The 25,231-nt window shown below is 36.7% G+C and overlaps 3 protein-coding genes across 8 annotated transcripts; 1 reads left to right on the top strand and 2 right to left on the bottom strand.

The window, feature by feature from the left end:
• Positions 1–1,283: 1,283 nt before the first annotated feature.
• On the top strand, positions 1,284–2,416 carry LOC131435577 (charged multivesicular body protein 5). The gene is made up of 3 exons (XM_058603613.1): positions 1,284–1,434; positions 1,592–1,743; positions 1,802–2,416. The coding sequence occupies exons 1-3, from the start codon at positions 1,366–1,368 to the stop codon at positions 2,256–2,258; spliced, it is 678 nt and encodes a 225-aa protein (XP_058459596.1). The 5' UTR covers positions 1,284–1,365; the 3' UTR covers positions 2,259–2,416.
• Positions 2,406–15,993, bottom strand: LOC131434293 (centrosomal protein cep290). The gene is made up of 13 exons (XM_058600957.1): positions 15,420–15,993; positions 15,281–15,344; positions 11,151–12,255; positions 10,944–11,099; positions 9,367–10,889; positions 9,161–9,314; positions 8,874–9,102; positions 8,603–8,819; positions 8,153–8,535; positions 7,429–8,094; positions 6,602–7,372; positions 3,207–3,379; positions 2,406–3,141 (listed from the first exon to the last, which is right to left on the bottom strand). Exons 1-13 carry the CDS (start codon positions 15,588–15,590, stop codon positions 2,508–2,510), a joined length of 6,246 nt encoding a protein of 2,081 aa, XP_058456940.1. The 5' UTR covers positions 15,591–15,993; the 3' UTR covers positions 2,406–2,507.
• A 23-nt stretch (positions 15,994–16,016) lies between these two features.
• On the bottom strand, positions 16,017–24,982 carry LOC131435576 (vitellogenin-1-like). 6 transcript variants are annotated; one of them, XM_058603608.1, is made up of 5 exons: positions 24,855–24,874; positions 19,845–20,001; positions 17,054–17,299; positions 16,358–16,991; positions 16,017–16,296 (listed from the first exon to the last, which is right to left on the bottom strand). In XM_058603608.1, the coding sequence occupies exons 3-5, from the start codon at positions 17,292–17,294 to the stop codon at positions 16,032–16,034; spliced, it is 1,140 nt and encodes a 379-aa protein (XP_058459591.1). In that variant the 5' UTR covers positions 17,295–17,299; positions 19,845–20,001; positions 24,855–24,874; the 3' UTR covers positions 16,017–16,031. The 6 variants fall into 6 exon arrangements, with proteins under 6 accessions (XP_058459591.1, XP_058459589.1, XP_058459590.1 ...); XM_058603606.1 differs by having other exon boundaries at positions 24,717–24,857; XM_058603607.1 differs by lacking the exon at positions 19,845–20,001 and having other exon boundaries at positions 24,855–24,982.
• Positions 24,983–25,231: the final 249 nt, after the last annotated feature.

The raw sequence follows: 25,231 nt of genomic DNA, 5'->3' as shown, positions 1-25,231 counted from the left end.
GTCATCTAAACTGTGTTTATTTTTTCATTTACCAACAGAGTTGCCGTTCATACAGAATTACCTGTAGTGTATTGATTTGTATATGTCCATGCGAATTTCATGCAGGATTCAGATTTAATACATATTGCCAAAACTATATACATAATTGTGCCTACTTCTCATCCTCCAACGCAATACAAAAACGAACCCTTTTTGTTACAATATTTACAATATTTTCTGGTCTGCCACCACTTAATTTCGAGTGAAAACTACCAACATAATAGAAAATAGTCTAGATGAACAACGTTGAGTCAAATAAACGGCTACCTTCCTACATTGCGAAAAAGTTAAATATATTATCAACGTAATCCAATAATTTATTGTGACGATTCATTTTCAAATATTTTGATGAAATCAGGCATCCCTGCAAGCAGCTGATCGGTGTTGACAAACGAGGGGAAACCAACTAGTAAAAAAACTTTTACATAACACAAGGGGTGTACAGATAGTAAATAGTTCGCGCAGTACAATATAGGTGGAACTAGTGCATCACGAAAAATGATTTTTATAAGAATTTACTCATACTGTCATGTCTGTTAGTCTGTGCTAACCTCACCCAATTTCACACATTTCTGAAGATTTTCCATGTTTAATCGTAGTTTACACTAACAAACGGAGTAGTAATCACTTTGAAAGTAAATTTCTTCTACTCCGAGTGTACTTTTATTGCTGATATCTATTTGTACTATTGAATAAACGATAAAAATGTTGCAAATCACTATTGCCGATATGAAAATTTCCGAAAGAATCCTCCTTTTCTTGGTTCCATTTTGCATCGGTAGGTGTCGCTACCGGTAAATCAGCTTTGCGACAATGTGCTAATCGGACTTTTGATCAAGTTCTAAAATCGAATGGCTGTCACTTACGGTTCCGGAGATAGAATAATATAAGTGACGAATCAATTTCGAAAGATTTAGACTAGTTTTAAAGCTACTGTTAGGTTATTTGATACGCTCACAATACTAATGTCCGAGGATAGAATTTTATAAATGTTTCGATGAAATTCGATCCTCGAAAATGAAATGGGAACCGAGTCCGATGATGATTACGATAGTTTGGATACCTGTTATTATAATAACATATTCCGTCCTAAATCACTGGATCCTATGATCGTACATCAAATATGATTTACTTAATTTATGCTCAATGGAAAGCGACATCTACATGTGAAAACTTTACACAACTCGTATCATCGTCTGATTCAGACATCATGTATTTTGACAGTAATTTCAGAACACTTTGTTTTGTTTCTGCAGTACGACTAGAGTAAACAAAATTTTCGATAAATTTCTTGTGCGCTCGCTAAATTGTGATTTTTTACAAAAAATGAACCGACTTTTCGGAAAATCAAAACCCAAGGAACCAGGGCCAAGCATAAACGATTGTATTCAAGGAGTAAGTTTTCTAGATAATCATTCCTGCTGAAGGTGGATCGATTTTGCATTTTTTCACACCATGACTCATCTGACTAATTTATTGTGTGGTTGGAAAATACTCGAAATATGTGTTCGAAGTTGGTAACTTTGATAAATTATTCGATATTTACGAACAGGTCGATGCAAGGGCAGATACAATTGATCAGAAAATTAAAACTCTCGATGTCGAGCTGCGGAAGTACAAGGATCAAATGGCGAAAATGCGTGAAGGTCCTGCCAAAAATGCCGTTAAACAAAAGGCGATGCGTGTACTGAAGCAACGCAAGCAGTAATTTTATGTTGTTATTTATTTTGACCGAAATTTCACATTTTTAACATGATTTCAGATATGAAAATCAGGTAGAGAATCTTCGAAATCAATCGTTCAACATGGAACAGGCCAATTTTGCAGCTCAAACACTCAAAGACACACACCATACAGTTGCCGCTATGAAGGATGGCATGAAATCAATGAAGAAAGAGTTCAAAAAGATTAACATTGAAGAAATCGAAGATATACAGGATGATATGGCCGATATGCTAGAGCAGGCAGATGAAGTTCAAGAAGCGATGGGGCGTGCCTACGGAATGCCTGAGATTGATGACGATGAACTGCAGGCAGAATTGGATGCATTGGGCGACGAAATTGCGCTGGACGATGACACCAGCTATCTAGACGACGTGGTAAAAGCTCCAGCTGCACCGGATAAGGAACCAGGGGCGGATAGCGTTACAAACAAAGATGGTATCCTAGTGGATGAGTTCGGTTTGCCGCAAATTCCAGCGCAAGTGAAAACCTCTTAATTTGTTTCGGTGTAAGACGTCATTTTTTAAAAATTCGTTTTTGAATGCTTGAAGAAGTACGCTCTACGGTATGTAAAATAACTGCACGCAATTTAAATAATATGTATAATTTCTTGTTTTATTGAAAATACAGTAAATGATAGTAATTTGTCTGTAAATTATGGTAATTGTTGATATGAGTGAACAAACCACAAAATATTAGCACAAAATGTTAGTAATGGAAATGAATTGGCAGTGTCTGTACGTTCTTTACTCACTAATTTCGTCTATAACAGGTACATTCTGCAAATCTGAACATTTTCGTCTTAGTAATGAAATTTGCTCTTTCAAATAGCGCTCTTTAGCAGCTGCTCTCGTAAGCAGCAATTTTGCCTTTTCTAAAAGTTGTGTTTTCTTTTCTAAACTTTCCTTCAGTTCTTCGCATTTTTGTTTGTCCTCTGCGGTTCCTTCAGGTAAGTCTTGTTTCTCTTCCTTAGGATAACAACGTGGACAATTGGCACTGGACAGCAACTCAACTTCAACTTGAAGTGCAGCAACACGATTGATCGCTTCCGTATAATTCTGTTGAAGCTTATCATATTCTCTCTTCAAACGATCATAGTCTTCATTAGAGGTAGCCATCGAAGTTTTGTCAATAGAGCGAACTCCAGCGTTCACTTTCGTTTCCTTGAGTTGCTTATTATCCACCTTGAGCTTTTCAACAACCCTGCGAAGCGCGATTACAGTTTGCTCCAGCTTAGCATTGTAACTTGCTAACTCACTGTTCGTTGGTGTGCCTCCAGCGTTAGACCTTACGCACCGTTGACACAGATTCTCGAAATTTATTGTTTCCGGACAGCCAGCTGATGCTTTAGTCAATTCCTCCTTCAGAACAACGATGTACCTAAAGTTTTGAGTTAATGCCAAGTGTTATCAGATAGTACCAGTTATCTGTTTGAGATGACTTACTCTTCTAAGTGCCTAGTTTGACTCCGTAATCGTTCGGATTCATCATTTTGTCGAAGCATGTCATTGTCCAACTGGAGTTGAAGTGCTTTTGCCTCCAGACGAATGTTTTGAGCTTCTAAACTTGAAATTTTTTCTTGCATCCTTTCCAGCTCGTGTGTCATAGAGTTGGAGCCCTGTTTCAAGAAATTTAAAAAAATATATATGTATGTTACGAATGTATGGGAATATAGTTATTTTATTTTATTCATTAGGCGCAGAAAAAAATCTAATCTCTAACTTCAAAAGGCGCAAAACCTTCTCATCTTGCACACCAGCATGTTTACAAATGGGGCCGACTTATAAAACAAGCTTGATATTTCACTTTATCTTTTTAAAATATTTACATTATTGAATAGATAGGGGATGGGGTTCATTAGAAGATTTATAGAACCTATCATTTTTCTACGGACAGGGCAAGCCTACAGACCGTGTGAAATCCGGCTGAAAAAAATATCCAATAATAGATCCATTGGATTCCTACTTCCATGTCGTAAAAGGCGATAATTGCTGGAGATTCTTTTTTTCATACTTATGATCATCAGATTCTTTCAATGTTTCAAATCTGTGCACTCGGAATAGTGCAAAGAAAAGAGTTCTCAAGCAGTGTATGTTAACTAAATTTTTGGTAATCCGACATATGAAGCACATGAGCTTGAAAGCCTCCAAAATTACGTAGTTGATGTGATTCTTGAAATCAAGTTTTTGATCAAGAATAACTCCTCTTTGAAGGCGAAGGGGGCACTCTCAGCGGGCGCAACGTTTTTAGGGGTGCGGCAAACCAATCCTTTACACTTTATTTTTTTTTACACGTCCAAGTCATCTTTCTGGAGATGGAGTCCAGCTTTTTTGCTCACAAAACCTTATTTTGCTCGGGTACCAAATCGGTACACCACTGATTCCAGCAAATAATTACTAAAATGTACATGACCAAATGAATGCTGTAGATAAAGTAAATTAAATGGGCCTTTATTTAAAAGCAGAGATGGACCTGGCCGTTTTAAGAATCTCATACTGTTTCCCTACAGCGCGATGTATACAGAGATACATTGATACGCAAAAAAAAATACCCACCTCATCATTTTTATTCGTATTACTCTAATTTATTCGCTTCAAGTTTGAGTAGACAGACCATTTGTAAACCCAGTAGACAGACCCATTTGTAAACATGCTGGTGTGCAAGATGAGAAGGTTTTGCGCCTTTTGAAGTTATAGATTAGATTTTTTTCTGCGCCTAATGAATAAAATAAAATAACTATATTCTTTTATGATATTCTTCTTATACCTTGAAAGATTATCTTTATTTTGTTGTTTACTTTAATTTTTTTCGCGAAGAAAAGAAATAGTTGGAGGAGTTTACAGGAAGCAAAGTACTCGATCTGTTGCATTTTTACACCTGTTTGAATTTTATTTTGTTGAGATAAATTGAGAACGTAATGATTTCGATAGCAATTCGCCTGTATATCCAAAAACTTGAACTACATGATGTTCTAAACGGCATCCAATATAAGAAACCTTGAATTTGGAGCAACAGGTTTATGGTCGGGAAGAACTTACCGATTTTTCGATAACGCCTCTGTCATAAAAATCTTGATTTCTATTGTTGAAAAACGCTAGTAATAAATTTTCAAGGAATTTCTTACGAGTCTCTATTGACGTGTGGCCTGACGTTGGCCTGATGGAAACCGAAACGTTTTCTGTTCACCAGTTCTAGATGTTTCTGATCAATCGTTAACTTTAAACGGTGCAGTTGTTGACAGTAGTGATTTGAATTACTTTATCGTGCTTTGACCACGATGGTTTTCGCACAATATTCCGTATGGGACCTACTTCTTTATCATCAGCTGATTAAGGAATGGGTCGATATTGTTCCGTTTGGACAAGGCTTTACATACAGAATTTTAAATCGAAATAATGATGTTTTTACGATTCGATCTTTAGACGGTGTGTGTGAATGATTTACCCTCTGTCGCTAACGGTTATTATTCGAAACACCAGTACGAAGAGATACTTTCCATCGAAATGAAGTGTGGTGTACGTTTCTTACGCATACACTTCAAAGAAGTCTGAGCCTTCTTATGTGCCTTGGTGAGGACACGAGAATTCCATGTGAATCGCTTGTCACCTACCACAATCAACTGGCCACATGTCAATATTGTCAAAAACCTGTTCATTACATGATAAAACTTGCGAGACACAGACATCATCACCAAGGACAACGGCACTTTTTCTACGTCTGTCCGTAGCATCCCCAGTACAAAATCGGCCACGTTGAGCTAAAACAAATGAGAGAAAATAGATTTTTTTTTTCAAATAAAAACGACTAAAACATCACCTCTTACTATGATAACTTTCCCATGTTGCAACAAAGTAACGGGTTTTAGAAGAAAGAAATATTTTCTCCCCGTTGCACTAGAAAACACATTGAACAGCTTTTGACCAGCTAGTTCATTATCATTCCAATTCAATAACTACACCTAATTAAAAAAATAATTAGGAGTTTCATCAGACTAGGACTTATTAACCAAGAAGAAATTAAGTCCATTAAGTGGTAGAAATTATCATAAACAGTCTTATGATTTTCTTAATTGTTGTCTATTATCTATTAAATGCGAATGAGGATGGAATAATTTTGGTTCCAAGAATAAAATCCAACTGCAAAAAATTACTTTGGAGACGGTTTGTTTGGAGAATCGTTTGCATCTAGAACATATCACAACACAAGGGAAAATTTTATTTGTATATTCTACTCTACTCTACTCTATATGCTAAGAGTCTTCAAAATCAAGTGGTTTATACTAAAAATATTTTCGAATTGTTTTTAAACAGTTACTTCGTGAGATGTTCGATAAAATCAAGTTTCTAATCCATTTGCAGAAAGTTTACAATTTTACAAAATGATTATCATAATACGTAACTTATGGAACTCATCCAAACATTTCTGTGAATTTCTTAAGACTATCTTATGAATATCTTAAATAAAAGCCTTGGACAATTTCCTCTGCAAACTGGAATACATTTAAAACATTTATGTCCGAAAGTCATAATTCCTTATTATGACTAAATGACAAAATAAAATCACATAAAACTTTTACCAGATAAATAATTTGAAATAAGAAGAAATGCAGGAAGAATATTGTAAAAGAAGCCTAGTTCGAGTGCATCTAGAATTCTTAGATATCCAGGAACCGTAGACAAAGTTTATAGCAAGATCCATATATAACATATTTAACAAATTTTACAGTGATCTACTTACTGTAAAATATGTTATATTCCAGAAGATCTATCTATCAAACTTTTAGATAGGTAGAATTCTACGAAAATCGCTCGCTTGCAGCTTAAATCGTATCAAATATTACCTTTCGCTCTAGTTCCATTGCGATGATCCTTCTCTGCTGAGATTCTATTCGACTCTTCAACGCTTCAATAATCTCCTTGCTGTTCTGAGCAAACGTGTTCAGCTCTGTGCTGGCTTCGTCCGACCCTGTACTTTCGCTCGTACAACAATCCGGAGACTCAGCGATAGTGTACTTATTATCAGTCGTGGAACCACATTTGCCGCTCTTGGCCGACCCCGCACTGGTTCCTCGAATACTTCGGCCCTCCAGCATTGCTTTTTCGCGTTCCATTCGTACAATGGCAGATTTGGCGGAATTAAAATGAACCTTTAACTTTTCCAGCTCAGTCTCACGATCTTTGAGTTGAATTTTAAGTTTATCTGCTGTTTGTTGCCACCGTTTCTGCTTGTTCCACAGATCCAACTCAGCCGCATTCTTCGCCCGGCGATTCTCATTGATGCTGATTTGTTTACGTAGATCGTCCTTCGTATCCAACAGTTCCGTTTCCAGTAGTTGGACCTTTCGAGCTAGCTGATCTTCCCTTGGTGTGGGTATCCTTTCTGGTTTCATTGCGATTACCGGTCGCTTAATTAATTGATTCTTCAGAGTTTTAACCAGGTCACGAGATTGCTTTTCGCGTTGTTGGATACTAATCACTTGTCGTTTCAAAGCATCGATTTGTGTTTTTAAAATACGGTTTGAAGCTTCGCTACGATTGAGGTCTGCACTCAGATGTGAGACTTGTTCTGCCGAGTGCAGTGATGTGTCATTCATGAATCTTTGCTGGTCATCCTGAAAACATATGATTCAGTGACAATACACAATAATACAACTCAATTGTAACTTACGTGAAATTGGCTGAGTGTCTCCGTTAAATCCTGTATATGGCGATCTTTATCCTCCAGCATTTCTCTTAACTGTTCCACTTCCTGTGCCGTAGCTACATTATCTGTAAACTCTCTCAAATCATCATGTTCTTTCGAGATTTTCTCATTAAGAATTCTAATTTCTGCTTCTTTTTCTCTCAATATCATTTCCATTCGCTTTTCCTTGCTGGCGTTCTCTTTTAGCTGCCCTTGTAATGTCCTAGAATCTTTAGCAGCTTCAGAGAGCTTGTTTTCTAACATTTTTAACTGAACTCTAAGTGATTCGATCTCCCCTTCCTTCTTCTGGTCCAACTCATAGATGTTCTCTATAATTTTATCGGTATACACAAGTTCCGTTCTGTTGGTTCCTGCTCCGGAAACGACGGTTGCATGTGCTGCGTTCGCTTCTTGTTCTGCGCTTTTCTTATTCAAATCATTTATTTGAGTAATCATATTATCTATCTCTTTTTGCTTATCGTACTGCTTCTGTTCTAATTCATCAATCGTTTTTTTCAGCGACCTGATCTGAGAGATATTTTCATCGTAAGCTTTTGAGTGTTCCAAGCGTTCATTCCCCAATAAATCCTGATACTTGGATAATGTCGTGTCTTTCTGCAAAAGAAGATCTTGCAAGGATCCGATTGTCGACTGGAAAAATAATCATGGTCATTTATACTGTTTTTTTACGAATTTCTGGTGCTCTTACACTTAGGATACCGTCACCTATTTTATCACTCCCACCAGTCTCTGAGTTAATACACTTTTCCTTTTTTAACTGTCCCTCTTTATCTTCCAGGGTCTTCTCGAGAAGTTTAATTCGGCCATGACATTCGGTTAAACGACTCTCAGTTTCCAACAGCAGTGCACTTCTAGTTGAGGCCAACATCATTGCTTGTTTCAACTGTGATTCAAGCGATTTTTGTGTTATATTGCAAGACCCACTTGGTTCATCTAAATAATCTGTCATCTGACCAGTTTCTACCATGGGTAGTTTGACAACTGGCGTAGATGGTGGCGTCCCCTGTCGTGGTTTTTCGGCTAAGCTATCATCTATGATCGGAATTGTGTTGATGCATTTATGACTAATTTCTGTTCATGAAATGATAAGCATAAGAATAACGAGCTCTCATCATCATATCTAATATCTTGCACTTACCCGCAGACACTTGAATTTCTTTGTCAAAATACCTGTCATTTTGTTTTTTCGACTTTTCTTCGCCAATGAATACCAACTCGATAGTATCCCAATGTCTTGTGCTTTCAACTTCCCTTAGTTTAAGAGTTGAATTTTCCCGATGCAATTGCTCAATTTGTTCTTGATATAGAATTAGTTGCTTCGTAAGGTATTCACACTGGCTTTCGAATTTTATCAACTAAAATTAAAATTTTGTCTCATTTGGAAATCTAAATTCTAAGCTATTTTTTACATTGATTTTATCCTGTATTTGGCTACCCTCCAAGTTTTCCCTTAGTTTATCAAACAATCGCCCATATTCTTCTTCTCGGCTGCGTTTCTGAGAAAAAAACGTATCTGTACACAACTCCTTTTTTTGTTGTAACAGTTTTATGTATTGTTTCACGAAATCCGTTACTGCATATGTTGGTGTAAAAGAGTTGTAATTTTCATGTAACTTTTTAACACTTTGTGTGAGAAACCTTCAATTTAAAAATTTCCTTGAATTAAGTGTTTAATTACCTAGTTAAGTTATCGTACTTGATTTTTAAATTGTTATCTTTTTGTAAATGAAGAAAATCTTCTTTCTGTTGCGCTATATCTTGCTTCAGTTTGGCAATTTTTTCTGATCCATCAATCAGGGCTTGCTTCAATTTAGAGTTTTCCAATCTCAGCAACTCTTCTTGTTCCTTGACTAATTCATCAGGTTTAGATAGTAATTAGTGTTTTATACCATTTACACTTACCAGCATCCAATTCCTTTTGAGTTTTGACCAGTAGATACTTTTCATGGGATGAACTTTGCAGATCTGCAACCAAATGCCTCATATTGATCTCCTCATCCGAGTACTTAGTTATTAACATTTGCTGTGATCGAATTTGTTCTTGAGAAATTTTTAATAGTTCTTCCAAATGATCTGACTTGACACTTAGCTTTCTCAAATCTTCTTTGGTTGCTTCTAATTGTTTCTTTAATCTTTTGAATTCATCTTTTGGCATAAACTCCACGGTCAAATTAGATTCGACTAAACCAAACCGAGACAAGCTTTCGTACTCAAGCTCAAATAGGTTGTCTTTGTCGATGTCCGGAATGTTCTTTAAAAATATCGTGTAAAAGTTCGTTGTTTCTATTTTCATTCTCTCTATTTCTTTTTCCAACTTTTCAACTGTTTCCGGTTCCTGATTATCACTGTTGTTGTCGGTGCTGAATGTTGATTCTTCAAACTTCTTGAGAGCTCCACTTTTAACGGCTAGCTCAGACTTTAGTCCATGTAAAATATTTAAATGATCCAACTTAAGAGATCGCATTGTGTTGTAAATATTATCGTTCTCTGCTTGTAGAAAATCAACCTTCCTTTGAAAAATGATTATATTTGACTCAATTTGCTTCAATCGGTCTAACGTTTTAACGAGTATGATGTCTTTTTCGTTCTCCGTTGCTCTGGTAAACTCTAGCAGTTCATCATACAACTTCTTCGTGACCTGAAGCTCATCGTTTTTTATCAATAATGCATCCTTCTCCTCTCGCAGTTGCTCCACCTGATCATTGAGCCGTTCGATCTCTACCGATTTCAGCAAAACCTGCTCACTGAAATCTGGTTGCTCAACGACTCCTTGATCGATCTCTATGATATTATCTTCCTCATCGCATACATTTCCTGAATCGTCTCTACTTCCCAATGAAAGTGTACTTTGTTTACTCTTTAGATTGAATCGTTCTCTACTCTCTAGCAGCTCATTTTGCATATGGATTCCTGGGCGATACCACCGGTTGGAACTGCTTGCATTCAAGACCTGAATTAATTTTTCGAGAATAGACGTATCAATCGTAAGATGGTTAGATATGGCATCGTAATCACGCAGCTTTTGTAGAATCTCGTGCATTCCTATTCTTAAGTTATCATTCTCTTCTTCAATTGCGGTGTATTTCTTCTTAAGTTCCTCAATTTGTTGGCCTTCTTTACAGCTGGAACCATCATTCATGTTCACTTTCAGTTTTATTAGACATCCATCACAATAGTTAAAATTTTGTCTAAAGATACAAGCTTTGCAATACTTCATGCTATCGATCACATTGTATTGCTTCATACACTTCTCACAAAACTTTACAGCTTCAAGATCACTGATTTTCGAGACGTCGTCAGCATCTGTCGGAATTTGCTCTTCTGTCTTCACATTTTCTCCATTTTCAGAAACCATTTCATCACATTTTTCCTTGTCTTGTCCTCTCTGACTGCTCAGAGATTGAGACAATTGAAACATTTTCCTCCTAATTGATTTACGAATTAGATTAACAGCGATATGTTACACAAAATTTACTTACTTCAAGTCATTTTTCTCGAGTTTAAGTTGCAAGCGCATTTCCTCCGAAGCTCGTAACTTAAGGGCAAGCCTTTCGTTCACCTTCTCGATTTTTCTTTGTTTCGATAAAACAGAGTGAGTAGGGATGGCCTCATCTTCGCTAATTCCTAACCGTTTCCTATAAAATCAGTATTAAACAGCCTTCGCCTCAATGTACTTGTGAACTTACCTTAGTACAGCATTCTCTAACGCTATTTCGTTTGCCAAATTTATTTCTGCAATAAGCTCACGTATTTGTTTGTCCCTGACATTAACCTTCTCATGAAGTCTATTGATTTTTTTCAACGCGCTTGCTAATCCATCCTCACCACTTTCGTATCGTCTCAGTGCTTCAATTGCTTCCACAGCTTGCTTCGACTTCAACATATTGTCTTCTTCGACGCTAGTAAGAATTTCCTGCATCTCCTCGCATCGTTTATTTGCCTTGTCGAGAGAAATACGGCTCTCCTCGCAACACTGACTAACTCTGGTTGATTTTTTACTAGCACTTTCTTTTTCTTGTGATATTCTGTTCATCAGTTCCGTTGACGCGAGAATTTCTTGCGAGAGCAAAGTGATTTTCTGTTCTAGCTGTTCTATCAGCACATCTTTCTCACTGAGCCTTAACGTAATCTGTTTGAATTCATTTCGTTCCGCTTCGATGTCATAGCCTGGAAACTGTCCCAGTAAATCCGAATATTTCGTTTGTAGTTCATCGATCTCCGCTTGTTTTGATCCCAACACCTCTTTCCATTTTGTTATTTTCGCTTCCAACTGTTTTTCAAAGTCCTCTAAATCATCTTCGCATTTATTTTTTTCTTCTGTTAACACGTTAACCTCCTTCTCTAGTTTCTTTATCACGTCGTTTGCTTCCCCCAACAGATTTTCCTTGTCATTTATCATTGTTTTACATTGTTCATATTGATGCGTCAACGCAGTCAAATTTATCGTAGCATCTTCCAAATTAACCTGCAAATTGTTGATCGTATCCACCTGAAGTTTGTTTCGCTTCTCCAGGTCCTCAATGTCCCGCAGCAGACGCTTTATGTGCTTGTTTTTCATACTTATGTTGTTGTACAATTCTTGCTGTCGATCGATCTCAGACAGTGCATCCGGTGAATCCTCTCCTTCACTACCGAAATGACTACTCTCTGTAAGCTTCCGCTGTAGTGAAGCGATCTCTTCCGTCATTTCCTTAATTTTCGTTCGATTCGCGTTCTTCTCTGCATCTAGTTTTTCGATTGTGCGCTTCAGTTCTTTGACCTGCTCGCGTAGCAGTTCTTTTTCTGAGGCTTCTGAAATGGAAATGAAAATTTACCGTGGTTCGAAGCTGGTAATTGATTAGTGCATCCATGATTCGTCGCAGATGGTGAGTGATATTATTTGGAACCGAAAAAACAGTACCGTGTGCACCGGATTCTCGCACAGATATGCATTTTCTAAATCCTAGCGAGTTGATTTAAAAAAATCGAGATAACACCATTTCTTGAATGATGGGAGCGGGTCATTTCGCCGAAAGTCGTTTCGCCGAATGCCATTTCGCCTTGTGCCATTTCGCCGAATGTCATTTCGCCGAAATGCTCGGTCTACTCAAAGCTAGGTTTCTTTGCTTTAGTTAGGTCCGATCGAGCGGTAGTGAGGTCAGACAGCACATGAACCAAAACGATGTGGCGTAGCCACATTAGTAATTTTTATTCTTTTTTCACTTAATAAACGGAAAATACCACATACATTTGCCTGGTAGATACACCTATGCAATTGCTTTGAAGCTTAGTAGCTAATAGTTAACAAGTTTTCTTGGGAATCAATGAATGAATCAATCTTTATTCAAGAGTACAAGAATCAATCTTTATTCATAAAGTACAATTGTAGGTCAACAAAACGGGCGTTGTGCGACGAATGACCAGAAAGTGTTAAAATGCGGTAATGTTTGCACACTTCGATTTCGGCAAAACCCGATTTTCGTGAACTCAGATTGAAATAATAGCACTTATAATCCCATTCTTAAATTACAGAACATTATTTGAGTCCGACTTCGGGTTTTGGAATAACAAGGCGATGAGTTCGATAGTACAGAAAACTTCAAAATTCGTTTAAATTGGACTCAACACTATTTCAATATTTACACACCTAGAAAAAATTGTGTAAATTTACGTCTTCTGTGACCGACATATTTGAGCGTAAAAAACTTATTTATACAGCTGATATAACACATATTTAATGCATTCCGAAATATTTTTAGGTGATATACATATAAATTTACACGCCTGCTTGAAAAGTTCAGTTATTTCTACGAATTACGTTCTTATGAATTGAGTCATATGTCGATTTGCGTCGGCTGTAATTTTCATAATTTTTTACTGTGTTGGTCCTCAGTTTTCTACTCCGGAAGTAATGGAAGTTGTTGTCAAAAACTTTAAAACAGAGTTCGTTTCATTTTCTCATACACAGAAAGAAATAATGAAATTTACTCGAGATGTAAATCAATAGTAGCATGGAATAGACATGGGCTGAATCGAAATTTTGATTGAAAACCTTTATCGATGCAAAACTAAATTGAATTGCATTGAATTTTCAATGAATATAACTGTATCTTTCAATTAACGCTTATTTTGCGATTAAATTGTATTGAAACGTACAGAATTGTAAAGTAATTTTATGTTTAATTACCTGCTCCAAATATGTGCATGAAAATAGATGTAAATTCACAAAATATTTTTATCTGTGTTGGTAACTGAATCGATTTTCATTTACACAGAAAGAAAAGATGAAACTTACACGACATGTAAACCGATTGTACTATGAAATCTACATCAGTTGAAACGAAAATCTGATTTAAAACCATAACTGATGTAAAATTACATTAAAATTCATTCAAATTTTCCATTGAACAAGACTGTATATTTACAAACCGCTTCGTTTTGTTATGTAAATTTCCATTCAATTGCCTGCTCCAAATATGTGCTTGAAAATAAATGTAAAATCACAAAATACTTTTATCTGTGTACTTCGACTCATTTGTAGAGTGACGATACCCTCATTCATCTCAGCTCCAGTAGCCATCTCATATACGAAAACCATTAGTTAGAGTGAATTCTTCTGTCTTTGTTCGATAGATTGACCTTGAGGGCGAGATAAAAATAGGTGCATTCGCTTCGAATTTTCGCATCACTATAAGTGCAATATTGCACAACCATTTTTTCTGCGATATCGCTTCTTGGAGCCGAAGCAAAAATATTATATCCGTTTTTATCACAGTTCATTGGTTCACAGTCGAGTAATCGGTAAAATAACATGGTGACTCTACTAACGAGATGAGTATTGCTACAATAGCTTAATCTTTTTTTATCTCATTAACCCCTTAACGCTCAAAGGAAATATTTTTCCCTTCTATAAAAATCGTTATAGATTCTTCAATTATTATTAAATCGATGTTTTTTTTACTTAATGTAAAACACTTATTTCCAAGACGACAAATGTGTTTCTGAACGAAAAAAACGTCCATTTGTGCTAAACAAGTACACGTTTCGTAGAATACCATAACAAACTATTTATTTGTACTATTCTGATAATCAAAGCAATTAAACCCAACTCTTCGTTTATTTGTTTCTGAGGATCATAGGGAAAAATATTTTCCATAAAATTATAGGAAACTTATGCACCCTGTTATGTTTTTCTGGTGATATTCTCTTACTTTACACCCACAATAGCTAAAATATTGAGTTGTACTGGCATATTTTGTCCTGGACATCTTATGGTCGTGAAAGAGTGAATAAAATCATTTTCACACTTCCAAGAATAATCAAAATATCTGGCTTCTTATTTTGGACCGGAAAGATATATCCCTTAATTGCCGTTACATATAAAATTTTAAATCAATTATAAGTTTATTGGCAATTGAACAGCAGGCATTATGCAAAGTAATATTCACTCAGCACTTTCAGAACCTGATTTCGTATTCTTATAGGTTCCTGTATATATTGAATAACAAACAGAATAACTGAAAATCATCGAATTGTAATGTCTTTTTAGTTTGAGAACCCCAAAACAGGCCCAAGGTGTTTTTATTTTCATACTTCATTTTCACTGAACTTCAAAACTGACCCGAATTCCAGTTCATGGTGTCTAAACTGACTTCAAACAACGGGTTGACAGCAGTTAGTATGAAATCAAGCGAAGATGACATAAGCAGCCTTTGTGGTCTTGTAGAATGGGGTGAAAATTATCGGTTTTGTTCACAAATCAGCATGACAAAACAGATCATTTTCGAACAATCGTTGCAAGTACCGAACCAACTAATCTTTTTCATTTTCATCTTACCTTCCAGTTTCCTTTGTTCATTCTGTGCAATAAATTGTTCGACCTCCTCCTTCAATTGAGTAACCTGTTCAACGAAAAGAAATCGGTCCAAATCAAAGACTACCGGAACACGAACTCAAAAATCATGCATTCACCGTACCTGCTCATTACGGAAACGTAGAATCACCTGGGAAAGTCGGAATAGCTTTTTGCAGCTTTTGCTGTCCATTTTTTGATCAGTCGGAATACCGGACAAATTAACAGCCAATTCGTCCGTCCTTTCGTCAGTCACATTGTGTGGTGACACGAACAGCATGTAGCGCCAATCCATCGTTAGAAAGTTATTGAAAATGTTTCGATTTCAATTATTAAACCGATCGTTTGGTGAAAACTGCTAACAGCACCTCCGAGAGTAAACACTGTTTGGGAAACTGTTTTTGTTATTGCCGACTCGTTGCTAGGACGGTGTGTTACTACGCGCGCTTGCCATCCTTGTCGCCCGCAAAGAGGGGCGGAAGCATAACTGCTATTTTCAATGTTCATAGAAGAATAATGCTGCTTCCTACACGTGCCTTCAATGTTATGTGCAATATTTTAGTGGAGTATCATTGGCATGAACAGTATTGAAATTTACTTAAATTAACGATCGAAGTGTAGAAATAAATGTAATTCTCATCGTGTATTCAACCCCTGACTGTAGTTTAAGGGAATTAGTGATCTAACAAAAACATCATACTGCACGGAAATTACAAATCTGTACGTTATTAAATCATCATACTTTATTTTCAAAGCTTTTACCAAACGGCGTTTTTTCGTTTGTCTTTAGAAAATAGTTTCCTTTTGCAGATGTCGGGCATGCGTAACCCAATGGAATCGGTTTACCAGGGCAGGCGCCTGTGTCCAGCGATAGAATTGAGTTACACTTGATAGCCAGCAAATTATTCTCGTTCCCTGGATAAACGGTTTCGGCATAGAGTTCCCAGGCACGTGCGTGAGAACAAGATGGATTCAAGCAGCCTGGTTGGACGGATACAACTCTGAAAATTATTTTGTCCGAACTGATTAATGCCTCTCGATATTCTCAAACTAATGCATTACCCATTTGGATAGAAATCCACATCTCCCATCGGGTCTCGCTTGCCGAGCACCTTTGCGTTACTGTGAATAATATCCACGAAATCTGCATCACCACGGGAGATACCGCTTAAAGCTTCTCCCTCGTTGAAGCATGGATTCGCAGGGTCCAATCCAGTTATTCTTGGTATAGACTGATTAGTTCTTTGTTGAAAGTACCGTCCAGCGGATCCAACAATGTGAGCTCCCAAGCTGTGTCCGATCAAATGTATTGAATCCAACTGCACGTATCTGATCATTTCTTCCAAACCTTCGGCTAATGCTTTACCCAAGTCGTTAGTATTGAAAGCCGACCACGAGTATAAGGTATCCACATAGTCCGAGGTATCGATAACAACAAAATTGTAGCCTCCCCGTGCTCGATAAGCATTGAAGATTGTATCGATCGCCCGATTCGAGCCGTTGATGTTTGAAGTCCAACCGGTGACTAGAATAACAGTACTATAGGAATCGTTAAACAACCAATGACTCCACAGATCCTCAGACTCAAGCAATGGAATGGACACATTTTCATTCTCGGTCATCAGAATGTAGTTCATTTCCGTGATGTTAACTGAGTTTTCCGATTCAGTAGCATTTGAGGACACTGCAATTGAGCCTGTAAGAAATTCAATCTTTATTTAAAAAAATCGAACCTACACCATTGCACCAACAACTCACAAATTTTATTGATTGCTCCAGCTAGTGCCTCCAGTGGAACCCCAGCAATGGATTGCTTGCCAAATTCGAGCAGCTGTTCGGGTGAAAATATTTGGGGAGCCGCGTCTACCAGACTTTTGGTGGTTTTGGCTGCAACCTTCGCAGCATCACCGGCTTTGCTGACCAAGCTGTTCAAGTCGAGCGCCGACAGATAGCAAGCGGATGAGAGAAGCAGAAGCAATAATGTTGCTGACTTCGCCATCACTTCTGAAATTAAAAGTTTAGGTTTGTAAAATCAAATTTTACTGTATAAATTAAGTACATGTAATAATGTGATAAGCTAATACGAGAATACGTATGCGTTGTCATGACGAAATACCGGTCTGAACATAACAGTAATTAAGCCTATAGAGGCAAATGTTATAAAATGTCCCCTTAAGAAAAAGTAGCGATTTGTTTCATTTATCATTAGTTTTCCTGTGAATATTTCGTTGAAGTCATGTTCAGATACTTATTGTTTTGCATTGTTGGTGGATAAGATGAAAATTGAATGATAAAAACAGTAAAAGTAAACAGTTATCTTATTCGGTAGATGCAAATTTTACATCAGCATTACAAGCTGCGTAATGATTCCTTAAGTTTTTTGTCATTTCGCAGCAGACGATAATTACCAAACTTGTAAATAGATCTTACGGAAAGTTAGTACTGCTGATATGAATAATGTTTAAAAAAATTCAGAATATCTTAAAAATAGGAAGTGAGCGTTCTACATAGAACGGACGCTTTATACTACTTGACCCGTCCGTTTGACATGCTGCGTCTACAATTTACATGAGATTAGTAAAGCTCGTTGTAACTTGCACCGTTAACTCAGATGATTCATTTGAGACGAATCCGCTTCCCGTGCAAAACTAACAGTGCCCCAAACACGACAAATGTTCTCACGGGAAATACATTGCTTAGAAGTTTGAATAATGAAACAACATGTGAGAGCTGTTCGGTTCGGTTTTATCGTTCAGAATTGTTTGACCGCCCGAACTTTGCACTCTCGACAATCTGTTTTTCTGTGCTACTTCACTTATTATGAACATCATTTTGAATGCAGGAATATGTTATGCGTAAGGCTTTTTATTTGTATCTACTTTTAACAATGTTGTTATTATTGGTAATTTTCCACTAATTTTGTTTATTCACTTAACGCTGACCTTATCCGGAGCCAATATTTTCAGTTTTATTGAGAAAAATTTGCATGTGTTTTTTGCGTGTATATTCTTCGTTGTGTTTAGTTTTCATGAAATAATTTTAATGATAAATTATGAAAATTTTGGAACTGCAAGACGAATCGAAGATAGAAATTTTATGAAGCCTTAACATTATTCTTTTCAATCTAAACGTGTAACAATGGATTAAGCATTCCATGAGATGTAGAAGTGAGTTCCATTTTAAAGTTTTTGTCATTATTTCGGGTACTTCCAAAAACGGTATTCAGAGACCAGCATAAACACAAATAGTTTGTATGTCCACGAATTAGTATAACGAATAAATTGAAATAGTTTTGAGCCCAACTTCTAAGGTTTTTTTTGGTATCGACATCTTCTATGACGGTTTGAATTTTGAAAACTCATCACCCTGTAATTTCAAATTTGGAACTCGGAATCGAATAAAATTCATCAATTTTGTATGGAACCATAAGTTTATTTGATTTTGAATTTTTGTTTATTAAACTCGTTTTGGCCTTCTTTTCTTCGGAAATCGGTGTAGCCGAAGTCAATTAAATTCGCCTAATGGATTTAATTAAATTCGTAATTTTTGAAAATCAGTGTAGCCATCTTAGAGAAATTGTAGTGCGTTCCACATAAAATTTTTGGGTACCTTCCGGGATCGAAAACCGAATACCGGTAAAACTGAAATCAGTTTATTTGGTCGTCGACTCTCAAAATTTTGATAAACCCGATAAATTTATGTGAAATACACTGATCACTCTGTATCTCCTGAATCCGAAGTCAGGTCTGATAAAAAAGGGCGGGTGGGTAATGTCACAGACATAACTGGAGGACGTGAATACGAATAAAACTGACATGTTTCTTTCTCACTTTTGGATAAAGATCATCATTCAGATTAGATTGTGTATATTTTTCAACTTTCATTGCTTCTCTTCCAGAATTTTAACGATGCATCTATACTACAGTACGACTAATTGACGGCAAACATATTCTACCATACAATTAAATAACACCGAACAAATACAGTTTTGTAGATTTAGATACTAGTAGAAATAAACTTCTTAAAATCCTTTGGAAAAAATTTTAGTGGTTCTAAAAAACCGCTGTGCGTAATTTGTTAAATGGCTATAACTGTTAAAATTAAAGAACTAATATATAAATTTGGGGCACGCTCCGATTTCAGCTGCAAATTTTCGGAATCTAGATCAAAAACTCAGGTCATAAATTTAGCTCTAGAAGTAAGGAACTGAAGTTATTTTTAGCAATTTTCAATTCAGTTTTTAAATCAAGGTTCTGTGTTCAGACCTAATATGTAGTTTCAGAATCCAGATCTAATATTCATATCCTGAATTTTGTTCATGAATTCTGAAAAATCCTAAATCATATCTCTGGATTCGAGTCCCTGAATAAGGAACTAAATTTGAAACCATTTTCCAAATCCAGAAATAGGATTCAATTTTAGAGTCATAGTTTTAAATCCTGAACCTGTAATCTGGAACTAAATTTTTAAATAGAAGTATGAACTTAAAATTAACTTCAGAATTCAGGTGGACCAGAATCTAGTTTCTGAGATTAGTTCTTGAATTTACCTAAAAATTCAGTTCTCTGCTACTGCTGGTTTACCGCTAGCCACGACGTCCGAATGCGAAGAAGAGCTACATTGATTCCACCTGAGCATTTGAGGTTTTTACCACCTCATTATTACTGATGTTGGTAGAAGAACCTCAGCACGATATCCAGTTCCATCTAACGTATTAGAAAGAATGAACAATTCTCGGTTAAGATTTACCTATTACACTCGGTCAGTAGAACATCTGAACTGATCTGTGCCTGACTACCTCAAAACCGTCGTCCTGGTGCGAAAAAGTCAAGCAAACGTGATGAGTTTTCCTCGTTGTTATCAAAAGTTTGAGAAAACATAGATTTTGAGTTATGTATGGTTATTTTACACTGTTAACAATTTAATCACAAATTCCTGATTATATTTCTGATAGCGTGGAGGAAAAATTATGTTGTTGCGTTAAGTATAGCAAGAGATTTTCGACACATCCATGAAAGAAGAAATTTGTGGAATCCCGGATCCTGTACGCCCTCAAGAGATCCCAAAAATTTTTAATAATAAATTTAAAGAAGTCGACTGTAATAAAATGTTTTACACTGACGGATCATATCTAGACGGGTCCACTGGCTTCGGTATATTCAATGTAAATTTCACCGCTTCCTATAAACTCAGTGATCCAGCTTCAGTTTACGTCGCAGAACTAGCTGCAATTCAGTATACCCTTGAGATCATTGACACTCTGCCCACAGATCACTACTTCATTGTATCGGACAGTCTCAGTTCCATTGAGGCTCTCCGTTCAGTGAAGCCTGGAAAGCACTCACCGTATTTCCTGGGGAAAATACGGGAACAATTGAGTGCTTTATCTGCAAAATCATGCCAGATTACCTTGGTTTGGGTCCCCTCACATTGTTCCATACGGGGCAATGAGAGGGCGGACTCGTTAGCCAAGGTGGGCGCACTAGAAGGTGATATCTATGAAAGACCAATCTGCTTCAATGAATTTTTCAGTTGCTGTCGTCAGAAAACTCTAGCTAGCTGGCAGAATACATGGAATAGTGGAACTCTGGGACGATGGTTACACTCAATAATCCCACAGGTATCGACGAAAGCTTGGTTCCGGGGGTTAGACGTGAGCCGAGACTTTATTCGTGTAATGTCAAGGCTCATGTCTAATCATTATATGTTCAGCGCGCATCTCCGTCGTGTGGGGCTCGCTGAGAGTGGTGTCTGCGTTTGCGGTGAGGGTTATCATGACATCGAACATGTTGTTTGGACATGTCTCGAGTATTGTGATGCCAGGTCCCAACTCATAGGTTCCCTTCGGGCCCGAGGTATACCACCCTTCGTACCAGTCCGCGACGTCTTGGCAACTCGAAATCTTCCTTATATGACTCTCATCTATAACTTCTTGAAAACTATCAATGCTCAAATTTAGTGCTCTCCCTATCTCTTTCTCGTCTACAGCTCTACCGCACTCTTCTTTACGTTGCTGGAAGTATGGCCTGTGTAAACGATGCTTCGGAGCATGCACCTGCCTTGAACTGACTGAGTTGCTGGAAGCTACCCAAAAACGTCACATCAACGTCAGAACACACCAACGAAGCATCCCAATCCAGAATAATCTCTTCATTGCTACAAGCTGAAAAACATGAAGATTCATCGAACGCAAAATGTGTCTAAAAGATGTATGCCACAAACCAATGATGTATTCAAATTTCAATTCAATACTGTGTAGGTCCCACCCTCCCTATGTCCCCTTACTAACTGGGGAGTATGCCGCCCCGTAATACGGCATCCCTTTCTCTCTCCCTAACAACAAGACAATCGGCCACGTTAAGCTAAAGCAAATGAGCCTAATAAAAATTTTATTTGAAAAAAAAAAAAAAAAAAGTATAGCAAGAGATGTTCACGATCAAAAACTTATTACTCTCACAGAGGGTAAATTTAGAAAAGGTGCCCCATAGTAAAGTAAGTCGTATTCACGACAACAAGCAGTTTTTCCAATGTACAACAAGGCGCATCTACAGCAACTAACAACGAGCTCAAGACTGCGAACATCAAGGAAAACGAAAAGAAGACGGAAATCATCAACAAAACCACCGATGCGGCAATGGATGACGAAACGAGTCACGAACAAAGTGCCCCTCAACCCTCGCAGGAGGGAAATGGAAGCTCCTCTCCTCCTAGAAAAAGAGTGACAACGAGAACACATTATTTAAAAAATCGGCTAATTCGGCCACGTAAAACTTGTACGCAAATAGGCCTGAATAAAAATACCTTTTAAATAAAAAAAAACAAGCAGTTTTTATGAGTCCTTAAGACTTTTTATTTGAATGTTAGATAGACGAAATCGATTCAGCCATCTACTAGCAAAATGAGTGACATTATTTTAATTTCATTACATATAACATCCTACAGTTCCGGAACCAGAAATCGTATCCAAATGAAATTTAAAAAACATTATATGGGTGCATAGAACTGTTCATATATATGAGTATAAATTTGTGGAAATTAGTTATGCCATCTCCGAGAAAAATCAATGAAATTATTTTTCACACACAAATTTGCTTATCTAGACGAACTTCCTTGAACTGTATAAGGGTGTAAAAAGTTGTGTTCTACCAGCAATTATTGTTGTGAGCAGTATAAATCAATACAAATATAAAATTGTATTGAATTTGAAAATACTGCCATCTTTCTGCTGTGCATAGTCTTTTAGGTGCTAAGAAACAATTGCATAAAACAGTATTGAAAATCGTGTTTCACTATGCTCCGACACATCGCTTTTTAATCAACTCCTACTACTGGGATAAGGCGAGAAGTCGCTTGAACAAAAATATTTATATCTCCGTTAAAAATGGACGGATTTCAACAATCTATGGCTTGTTTGATAGCGTTTATCATTCGGAATCTAAGTCTAAACACATATTCTATTTTCAAGATCAATTGTGACAAATATTTTAACATAAAACTTCGTATAACTGAAAAAGTAAACATCCGATCTTAAAACCATTCAATAGCGTTCAGGGTGGCGGGGAGACTTTTAATTTGCGACTAGTTTGATCGGTCCAGTGATCTCTGAGATCTTGACCTCTTTGTTAACAACACACTCACACGCACACACGGACATTTGCTCAGTTTGTCGAGTTGAATCGATTGGTATATGACACTGGGCCTCCGGGCCTCGAAATTTTTTTCCGAAATACCGAATTCTATACCTATTTTTTGTATTTATAAAAAAAGTAAAAAGTGTGCTTACTTCTTCTATAGGAAATAACTTCGATTTTTATGGGATTTTCAATGAGTCGAATTTTATTCTATCACCAATCTATTCTAAAGATCAGAATGGTCAAAATAATCACTGGACACCTAAAAAAAATTAGTGTGTGTATGTGCATGTAAGATCATTTAATCGACAAAATTCACTTAAAACCTTTAAAAAATATCGATATAGTTGTGTTTTTGGGTTTTCCCCATATCCCAATAGTAAGAATGCTAATTAAATGATGTTTGGAAGCGAAATTAGACACAAGTTCTAACGCTTTACAAGCAATTGTTGACTTTCCGTTACAAGTCAATAATTGCTTACAAAGCGTAAAAAATTGTGTCTAAATACTTGATATATAACGTATAATTTTCTTCAGTATACACAGAAAAAAATAATGAAATTCACACGACATGTAATTCAATGGTACTTTAAAATAGACATCAATTGAATCAAAGGTTTGATTGAAATCCATCATCGATGTGAAAGTAAATTGATTTTTCAATGAATTCACGCACGGCCTTTTGGCTACCTGAGCAGCCATATGGCCACCAGACGGCTACTAAAATTGATTCAGTAAAAAATAGTCGCCTGTATCTTAGTTAGTCGAGCGTTTTCATCTTTTCACCTTCGCTGAAAATGTTAAAGATTTCGATGTGGAGAAATCCTGGTGGATACGGTTGTATCGTTTGAGGTGTATGTCTGGCAGCGGTGAGTCAGTCGGTCACCAGAATGGTTTACAGTCATATTTTGCCCGCTGGTAGCGTTTAGTCAGTCATCTGGCAGCCATACATATGTGGGTATTTTAATTAGGGGTTAGTTTTGCTTTTAAAGTATATTGAAAAGTAAAGATCTGAGGAGTTACTTTATATTCAATTTCCTGCTCCAAATATGTGCATGAAAATAGAAGTAAATATTTCCATTTCCAAGTAAATGGTTTCCACGTTTCATGTATGGAGATTTCAGCATTGAAGACGGGCCTCGCTCTGGACAACCAAAAAAATCGAAGACAAACAGTTGGAGGCATTACTCGAAGAAGATCCGAGTCAAACGCAGAAGAAACTTGCAGAATCATTGGAAAAGATTCAACAAGCAGTTTCTGTACGATTAAAATCCATGGAAATAATCCAAAACCAAGAAAGTTGGGTGCCTTATGAACTGAAACAGCTGATTCTAAGGCAACATAAGCAAAGACATGATAAAGTTATTCTCCTGCATGACAACGCTCGGCCTAATGTCGCAAAGGTTTTGAAAAAATATTTTGAAACGTTTAAGAGACATTATTCCTTCTGATTACTAGTTGTTCCCACGGAGAATTCGAAAATAGCCTGAGAGGTGCAAAAAGGTAGTAACTAGCGATAAACGATACTTTGATTAATCTTTTAATTCTTATTTTGAAATAAATGCATTTTTGGCCAAAAAAATCGAACAGAACTAATTTGTACTTCCAATAAGTGACACTAACAATTCTTCTTTTTTTTAGATTTCGATGATCATAAGTACGTGGCTAGCGTATAATATTTGGAATTCAAAATTTAATTTCAAACATACAATTTTGAATGATTTAACAGAAATACATATTTCAATGTACTCTTAACGATCAATAGATATTCCAGAAAATCAAAATCACACCTGATATACAAGGAACACCATACAAACTATATGTTTTTATGTTATTACTATAAGCACAAATCACTGCCAACTTTCTTCCGATCTCGCTACACTCACTTAGCAGGAATCTAAGTTTTTGATTAGTATCAGATGTAGTACCTGTCGACGCTTTGGAACACCAGATCGAACTAATCTATCGCTTGTTAAAATGTTGAATTTTATATACTCATTATTCTACAATTAGAACTATACACTGCCGTAGATATGGTTTTATTCGCTAGTATAATGCAACTCCTGACGTCGCGTCGTTGGCGTGCGTCGTTATCTGATGCTGTGTACGTCGCGGGAAAAATTAACTATCAGAGTGTTGCTGGCGCTAGCGATATCTGGAGAATTTCTTACTCATAAGCTGCTTTCCGTAGAGGTGATCACGGCTTTGTTTCAGTAAAATTGGTGCGTTGCACGGGTTTGTAATGTTTCCTTTTGCCCGAGTAAGTTCTGTTTTAACAAAGTTACATCTTCGATTAACGAAAAAG

The sequence above is a fragment of the Malaya genurostris genome, chromosome 3, assembly GCF_030247185.1.
Source record: "Malaya genurostris strain Urasoe2022 chromosome 3, Malgen_1.1, whole genome shotgun sequence".
In the NCBI taxonomy this organism is placed as follows: domain Eukaryota; kingdom Metazoa; phylum Arthropoda; class Insecta; order Diptera; family Culicidae; genus Malaya; species Malaya genurostris.
The sequence above is the reverse complement of the archived record's forward strand: the minus strand, read 5'-3'. Positions and strand labels throughout refer to the sequence as shown.